The sequence below is a fragment of the Trachymyrmex septentrionalis genome, unplaced genomic scaffold, assembly GCF_001594115.1.
Source record: "Trachymyrmex septentrionalis isolate Tsep2-gDNA-1 unplaced genomic scaffold, Tsep1.0 scaffold2, whole genome shotgun sequence".
Taxonomy (NCBI): Eukaryota; Metazoa; Arthropoda; class Insecta; order Hymenoptera; family Formicidae; genus Trachymyrmex; species Trachymyrmex septentrionalis.
Window position 1 is genome coordinate 2,242,198 of NW_017305179.1, and position 9,594 is coordinate 2,251,791.

The 9,594-nt window shown below is 35.3% G+C and overlaps 1 protein-coding gene across 1 annotated transcript in view; it reads left to right on the forward strand.

The window, feature by feature from the left end:
- LOC108747391 (segmentation protein even-skipped-like) overlaps positions 1-5,572 on the forward strand; it is a 6,357-nt gene extending 785 nt beyond the window's left edge. Inside the window, exons 2-3 of the mRNA XM_018484815.1 lie at positions 1,677-1,823; positions 4,394-5,572. Of these exons, the coding sequence (XP_018340317.1) occupies positions 1,677-1,823; positions 4,394-5,572 (1,326 nt within the window). The remainder of the gene's footprint in view (positions 1-1,676; positions 1,824-4,393) is intronic.
- The last annotated feature ends 4,022 nt before the right edge of the window (positions 5,573-9,594 follow it).

Consider the following 9,594-nt stretch of genomic DNA (forward strand, 5'->3'; position numbering starts at 1 on the left):
GGGAAGGACGCTTACCGACTTTAAATTTTGGTAACGAGAAATAATTAAATTATGAAAATATAATTTTTACGATAAAAAATTAAACACCTATTGTTGAATTTGTGACTCACACGTTATTCGGATGAAAAAGTTGCTAAAGATTCTCGAATGCTAGTTTTAATTTAAGTATTTTAATAAGTTTTGTGTGAAGAATATGTATCATAACTATAACAAGTATTGGTTCCAAAACGCAATTATTTTCGATTAATTACCATTATAGTCGCGTGACAATAACTTCTCTTCGTGTTTGCGGCATTAAAAGCGCGAGAATTGATGCCGAGAAATGATAGCATTTTCATTTCCTTTTATTATCGCATCGTCTCCTGTCTCATTCTCGGCTATTTTATGTGATTTGCATTATTATCGTGGCGCAGTTTCACGTTTGTTCCACGCAACTACTAACCAGGAAAAATCCAAGAGATTGTATAATAGAAAAATCAAAGGGAAACCGACACCGGAAGTAACTCTGTAAAACGATTTTCTACCTTGCTATTTTCTAACAGATTTCTACCTGCTGTTAGTTCCTTTTGACCCTTGTCATTAAGCTTAACTTTTATTGGATCTTTAAGGTGACAATCTAGTGATTGAAATGGCACAACTTTACAACACTCGACTCTCTTAAAGAATGTATAACAAGAAACATCTTTTGTTATATCCGTGTAAACGTAAAAATTTTCGCTTTTCTTCTAACTTACCCGCTGTTAGTTGCAACTTATTGTATTTTATTCTTCTTTACGTAAAATTTATGATAGCTTTGTAATTATATATTTCACCGAAGCTATTTCGAAGAAACTACTTTGAAATTGCCTGATTGACGTTAAAATATTGAGAATGAATTGGCACAGCTTTACAACATATTGACTTTCTGAAAAAATATATAATTAGAAAAGATCCTTTATACCTCTATACAATGCTTCTGTTAATGTAAAAGTTCTTGTTAATTTTAACGCAATTAACAGCTTTCCTGTTGTTAGTTACGTTAGTCGCTAAGCTACTTATTATATTTTATTCTTCTTTTCGGAAAATTTGTGGTAGCTTTGTAATTTATACAAAGCTATTATTATATATATACTTCAAAATAACTTATTTGGGTAACGTGAAAATAGGAATTGAGTTGACAGCATTCCTTGTTACATCTTTATAAATATAAAAATACTTAAATCCAAGACATCGACACTAGTCGGTGTGACAAAAAGATGGATTTGCGGCTTTATACGCATTTTGCTTCTTTAAGGAGCAAGTTGCGTAAAACAAAGGTGGATTTGCATTTTACTATTTTGGTTAATTTTGAACATAATATACGTATATAGTTTCTTGCCAAATCCTGCTAATTTTAAAACTAAAAATATTTAGATTGAAGACAAAACCAATCAAAAAATCGCACTCATATTCTCAGTTTATCACTAAAGGAAACGAAATCGCTCGTCAATACGCGAATTAGTTGTGCAAAATAATCTTGTAATATTTATGTGCAAAAATTATTCTCTCAAAATGATCAAAATTATTTACTGGCGTATTAAGGAAGGTTATAACGTTTAGCGTTTTATGCAGATCTACAATCGTCGACCTCGCGTCTCAATCAGCACCAGCAACAGCAATCTCAGCAGCAACATCAGCAGACGTCAATCCCTCCTATGGATCCTAACGTGAGGAGATATAGAACTGCCTTTACGAGGGAGCAGCTAACTCGACTAGAAAGCGAATTTAGCAGAGAGAATTATGTCAGCCGACCGAGAAGATGCGAATTGGCTACACAGCTTAACTTGCCGGAATCTACGATAAAGGTAAAAAAAAAAAACATTTTTATAATATAAAAAGAATATACAAGTATATTTTTCTAAAGAGATGTATTCTCTCGCTCTCTCGATAAGTCACACATTAACTCTCTATAACGCCATTTAGTTTTGAAGTCACACAGTCCCTATTTATGAATACTCAAATTTTGTTCAATTTTCTTTTTTTTTTTTTACTATAATTGAGCGTATATGTATTTTACTATTGTTTAATTATCATATTGTCATAATCCAAAAATCTACAGTCTTAATTAATTTATTCTTGCTATGTTTCATTGTATGTGTGTGCAAGTATTGTGACTTCAAAATTATATAAATTATTTTTTCATAATAAAACACTTGAAATTGAAGTTAACTTTCCTAAGATCAGCATTTACTAGTTATACATTTGTAATTTTCTTTACAACACGAAAAAAAAACTAGATTATATAGAGTTAAAGATTTCACAGTCTCAAGTTTTTTTCTTCATTTTATCGATACATTTCACGTTTATCTAGAAACGTTGAAATAATTGTGCATTGTTGAAATAATTCGTGCAAAATCGGTGACAGTTATGGTATGAGTATTATTTAACGTTTACACTTGGGACAGTTTTCGGTCTCTGTCAAAACAGAATAGTAAAAAATATAACTTCGATCTTTTTCATTAGATGACGCTAGATTTAATGCTGCGACTGATGCCGCGAATTGATCGAGAATGAGCAAACGTTTACTCGCACCTTCGATAAACAGTGACTTCATTTGTGATCGGTGCAATAACATTTTCCATTAGCGCTTTCGTGTTCGAGGAATTCGCGCGCGGCGGATTATTAAGAAAATCCTTCAATCATTTAATGATTATTAATAATAAATACGCGAATAAAAGTCGAGCTTACATTTTTCTCTTCTTGCAGATATTTATATCTTTTCATCGCAATATCATTTTCTCTCTCTTAATTACGTCTTCTTTGCTGAAATTATATTTAAGACGTTTAAGTAATATAGTATATTCCTCGTATCCCGATTTAATTTCTCACGACCACCACGTCGTATCACCGCGAAGACAAGGGCCCCTAAAGTCAAGCGGCTTAATAAAAGGCAATTAGTGACGTTTTTGTTCGCGCGAGCCGCCGAGAGCTGCCGATGGATATTTCTTGCCGTGGCCAGCTGCGGCCATATTTGATCGGCGATTATAGCCTCGAGAGAGCGATTCAACGGCCGCGATTCTCGGCCTTTGATCCTTCTCTCTCGCGTGTCCCGCGACAGTGCCGTAATATTAGATCCCCGCGTGGAAATCCTGACGGATCAGAACAAGGCTCCTCCCTTATCTCATATATTTGCATACGTATGTACATACACACTGTAGCCGCCACTGTATTAACGTTTCGGGGACCGACAGTTTAGTTACGGCCCTGATCGAGGGGTGACCGGTCGGGCGAAAGTGTTAAACGGCTCAATTAGCGACTACCTCGCGGCCCACCTCGGACTTTAATGGATCTCTTAATTTCTCATCTCGCGGCAGCTCGCACTCGCCTCGGTTGGCGGTCGTAAAACGGCGGCGAACAACGGAGAGGAGGGGAACGGCGAAGAGGTGTTAAATGACGGTAAACGTCCCGCACGAATTACCGGTATAATCGTTCGCCGCCTCCGAGAATTCCCTACATACGTGAAACTACGTATCTGAGCTTATCTCTTATAGAAATATAGGTATATGCATCTAGGATCGCGCCAAGTCTCGTTCTGTTAAAACAGTAGTAATTTTCATACTCTAATAGCCGTTATTAAACGGTAGGAAAAGATCCGCGTTTTCGATCGGTTCGCACATAAACGTCGAATAAAAAGCTAAACAGACACGGGGAAGCGGAATTCGATTATTTCTTAGTTATTTCGAGTTATCGAGAGAGATTCTTATAATAATTACGTAGTTGAAAGATTTGCGTTGCCGAACGATTCCACTCAAATTTTTGTGTTAATTTAACACAAGATGAAGAATATGTTAGATAGCAACACGAATATTAGGTTACAAAATCGAGGCAAAAAACGGTGATACTGGCACAATTTGTCAGCAAACTGTGGAATCATATTTTTTTCAATAAAATTAACATTCATATGTTAAACATATTTTATTCATTTATCTTATTGTTAGAATTGATGTTTGAAAACATATTACTTTTATTAACTTTGTTATTTATCAACTTACTCATTTTGACACTAAGAAATGTTGAAAAAAAAAAAAAAAAAAAATATCAATTTAATACAAATTTTCCAACTACACTGAAGAAAAAAAATGATGTTATCAACAGCATTATTTTAATTACAAAATAATCTTGTTGATTTAATAACATTTTTACTAATGAAAGAAATAAAATTTTATTGAAAAATAAATGAGCGTAACGTATTTGTCTCACTAACAAAGTTATATACGAGTATATAAATTAACAAAATTATTTTAAATTAAAATAATGCTGTCGATCCAACACAATTTTTTTTTTTTTTTTTGGTGTATATATTATGTAGTTGCAAAGAAATTTTATTTTGAAAAAGAATTAATCGTAATTATATAGGAACCTCTGTTTTTCGCAGGTGTGGTTCCAAAATCGACGCATGAAGGATAAGAGGCAGCGGCTATCCTTGTCATGGCCCTTCTCGTGGAATTCAGATCCTACTCTAGCGGCGGCGTTGCTCGCGGCTGCCTCTGGCACGTTTCCGCATATGGGTTACTCGGCTATTCCCACATCGAATTTACCGGCGACGGCACACTTGGCCCCTTCGGCGTCACCGTATCCGAACGCGGCCGCGGCCGCGGCTGCGTCTACTTATTACCGTTATACCGGGTATCACCCGGCCAACTCAGTCACCGCGCTCCATCGGCCGCACGTCCGCCCTTTGAGCGGCCCTTATCCCGCACCCTCGCACCTATCGCTCTCCTCGCACCCGTCAATGCCGCCGCTGCATATCCTGTCGAGTATGCAGATGCCGAACATCGCCGCTTCCGCCTTTCCCATGGGCAATCCGCCACCACCACCACCACCTCCCCCCCCTCCTGTCACCATGCCATATCGGCCGCCGTTGATCGAAGAGCTTAGCCCGGTAAATTCTTCCTCCTCCAGCGAGTACGATTACGGAGCGAGTCCTCCTAGTCAGTTGTCGCATCCATCGTCGCATCACTCGGTCCAGCAGCTGCCGCTGCCGCTGCCGCATTCGCATCCGGATCATTCGCATCACGCGCATCGCCTTACCGCACCCGTCATGCCAATAATATCGCAACGAGATAGACTCAACAGCGGCGAGCAGCCGATGAGACTAAACGGTATGAGTGTACCGGTCATGACGGTACTGCCGTTCGAGAACAATGTGAGCAACACCTCGTATCATCACGTGGCGATACCTTCGACGTCGGATATATCAGCCCTGTCGTCGCTTTCGTTGAATAAGTCTGAGAAGGAGCTGGAGGATGAGAAAGAGAAGGAGAAGGAGGAGAAGGAGAAGAAGGAAAAGGAAAAGAAGGAGAAGGAGGAGAAGGAGAAGAAGGAAAAGGAGGAGAAGGAGAAGAAGGAAAAGGAGGAGAAGGAGAAGAAGGAGAAAGAGCAGCATCAGCATCAACATCGTCTGCAGCCGCAGTCACTTCAGCTACCTTATCCATTTCAACCATCTCAGTCATCTCAGCCACCTCAGTCATCGCAGCAACGACAGCAACGGCACCCATCCCAGCCCAAGTTGTTTCAGCCATACAAGAACGAGGATCATAACGGTACGATGTAAAATAAAACAATGATAAGACGCACTGGGCGCTTCCCATTTGATGACACAACGTCGACTTCTGTGTCCTCAAATGGAAAACACTCAATATGATCTCTACTCGCCGTACACGGCTGTGGCTGTGACTAATAATCGCAATCGATTGGCGATGACTACAATACGTGTATATATGTAATTATCTGTACATATATTTGCATAACACGCATGTCGTATATAGGGTTTCAGTCGGGGGAGGGAGGGGGTGGGGGGCGAAATTTTATCTTTACACAAAACTTATCAATAAATCTTAGTAAAGTCAGCCTTCGAGAATCTTCGGCTTTTTTTACGAGTAACGCGTGAGCCACGTAAATTTGATGTGAGCGTTTAATATTTTTCCATAAAAATGATTTTTCGCCAAATCATTTTCATAATTTAATTGTGAAATGCTAAAACTTAGGGGAGACAGGCTCCCCTCCGACTCCCCTTTGCCCATGATAACACGCGCTTTCCCCAATTATCACCTATAATACGTTACGTTGTATATTATACAGCCATTCTTTGTACATATATATTACACATGCGGTAATGTACATTTGTACACATGTACGTAAATGTAAGATAATTATTATTTTTTTATTTGAATGTATTATACTTAGCCTTCTAATGGTTTAATATTTCTTAATAATTAGGGATAATGGGATGATTTAAGAGAGCGCGTGTGTTAGGTAATTAAAGTGGCGATCCATTTAGCGGGTTTTGTTTTAAGATTCACACTGTCGTAAGCTTCAAATGTTTTAGACTTGACTTGCGTATTGTCTCTACGATTCCGAAATTGCACATTTACACAATCGCAGCCTCATGTCGCTTCCCAAAATATTGTGATATGACGTAATATACATACACACACACATATATATATATATATATATATATTTATACATATATATGTATTGTGTATATACATATATCCGTTAATTAATCTTCTGCAAAGATAAATTAATTCATTGGAAAAATATACATTTGTAAATTTATTACAATGAGATGTATATTTATGACAGCGATTGTGTACACGTGTATATATGTATGAGAAAAGCATGTGCCAGATCAGAAATATTTTATTTTATATCATTAATATCATTTATTCACAATTTATTTATTATTAAAAAATATAAAAAAACTTTAAAATGTAAAAATAAGAAAAAATATAGGAAAAGAAATCGGAAAAGAACAAATAAATAATTATATAATACAAATATATATTTTTCAAATTATTTTCAAAATATTTATAATATGATAAACTACAATCGGAAAAAATTTAATTGAATATTTCTTGCCCAGTTGAACATATAAATAATAAATGCATTTTTATAACTCACACTTTTATATATTTGTATACATATAATATTCATTTGACTTTTTTGCATGTATGTTTTTTATTATTAGCGTTATTAATATTATTAATGAGTATGACGTATGTATAATTTTTATTTTCCACACATGTATGTGCATTTATTTTTTAATCATTTTATTCTTTTATTATTTCATAATATCGAAATTGATAATATTGTGAATTTTGCCTCGATGATTTCGGCGAGATGTTAAAAAACAAACGAAGCAAAAATATAATATTAATATCATCAAGTATTATGTTTTTAATACACAACTACGTAATTGTACTTTTATTTTATACGCGTATAAATATTTTATTACATTGATTCATTTTTAAGCATTTATATAACGATTTTTTTTATCAATTTGTATTTCATCTTTTTTTTTGTATTTGTATTTTTGTCTTTTTGCATTTCGTGTTATCGATAAAGTGAGGAATCTTGATTTGCTGACGAAATGTCGAAAAACAAATGAGCAAGAATGTAGGGGAGGGCAAGGCTATTCAGTCAGCTTTCAACTTTAAAGTAATATGAAGATTTACGACGACAAACAATATCTGTTTGCAATGACGTGCTTACAACTCTTTACATTATATTCTTTAATTATGATTGCTTCTTGAGAACACAAAAACAAAAAACTTTTAAATATTCAGTACGTTTTATTTAGAAACATAAACATTGCGAGAAATGGACAAAAAAGGCCTCTTAGCATTATTTTTTAATATAATTTTATTTTGTATTTTTACTTTATATGTATATTAATTCTATTGTATATCAAAGTAATCATACCAAACAATTATAACAAAGATTGATGATCTGGCACTTAATATTCTTCTTCTGAAAAAACGATGAGAAGGAGCTTCCTTTTCAACAGCGTGCGATTTTCAATTGTTTCACACTTCTGTACTCTGCCACGAAATGTACATATAATGGCGTTATCATTAATATCGTATTACTGCGCAATGAGATTATCTTTGAGGAAATGAATAATCTAAGCTGTAGAGATGTGGCAAAATAAGACAGGAAACAATTCTATTAATTCCTTCGTTTAACTTTATTCACTTTTGTACGCGAATAATAACATACATGCAGTAAAAAACCGTTATTATGATCTCTTTCTCAGCGAAAAGTTTTTAATAAATCTTCGATGTAACAAATGTCATTATGTAGTTAAAGACTTTGAATAAAGATCAAAATACGGTAATAATTATATGTGTTTCTTAATTTAACTTGTGATACTCCCGTTCCGTATTCGCATGACTTCATTAATTAAAAATCTCGAAAATGGCAACTGTATTTTAATACTATGCAATAATAGCTTGAAAAGGTCGAAATGAAAGTTGAAATGGCGCAATGAAATACGACTCCATATAATTACATACGTAAATATAGCTTGTGGTTTTTAATCTCTATATCAATGTTTTAAAATAACAAATTCGCGTAAAGAGATATCTGATTTAATAAACAGCCGCTATTCACGAATAATTGATATATAATTTACAGTTTTTATTCTCTCTATCCTTTCGGGCCATTTTGCTTCAAAAGATTCATTTGTAAATATCCGAACGAAATATCGATTTCGATGAACAACTTCACATTTTATTTATACAAACTATAAGTTGTGACTTACTTAATCAATTTAATAAAATATATTTATTAACTAATACGTATATAAAATGGCATTTATTCAACTGACAAGTTGTCAGAATTTTCCTGATTGTACTTGACGTAATGATTATTATTTCGACAAAATGGAATGTAAATATTAAATGTAATTCGAATTTTAACATCATTAAGCAAATATGTAAGACAAATATTTTATGTGTATAAACATATATCTACATGCGAGCGCGTCTATTCTTAGAGGAGTATTATTATACAGGGTATTTCAAAGTTTACTCAATTTATTTGTTAATGCTAAATATATTAACAAACTTGATATCAATATGACATTTCTAATTCGTCTTTGCCCTCTCCTTGCGGCGTATATACGCAATACATATTCAAAGGATACATATTGGTGTGAAATAATTAAATTCTTCACTTTCTTCCCGTGGTGTAGTTCGTAGTTTTAGTAAGCTGTCCAATATCATACTACGCCACGACGAATTCGCCGCGTACGGGACAGTTGGCATAAAGCGGGAGACTCTGGGACGCCATTTTGCCGACAATAAAATATCCCGGATACCCAGGGGTTGCCTCTTATCTTTCCTATTATCGATAGCTGGCCGCGGACCAATATGGCTACGGCACCGGTTGCCATGGCTACCGTTCGGTATCTCGCTTCGGGACGGAGGCCCCATCATCCGCGCTATTATCGCGCTTCGCTGTAAATAAGGAGGAGGCAGTCTCCCTCATCTCCGCAGGAACGATTCCGGAGCATCCATTCTCTCCTCCTCTCTCGAGAACGATTCTACTGCGAAAGGATCAGGCGAAACGATTTCGTCTCGCGTCCACGCGGTATCGCACAGTTTATTTCAAACTGAACGAACGCATGATTGCAGAAAATTGCGTTTTCGAGAATCGAACGTTTTTATACTTTGGAGAAAATTTATCAATTAACAATTAACAAATTGAAGGACTCTTCCTATACAAAGTAAATAACAATAAATAAAGGGCAAAGTAAGAGTCAACACATTTCTTTACAAAAAAAAAAAA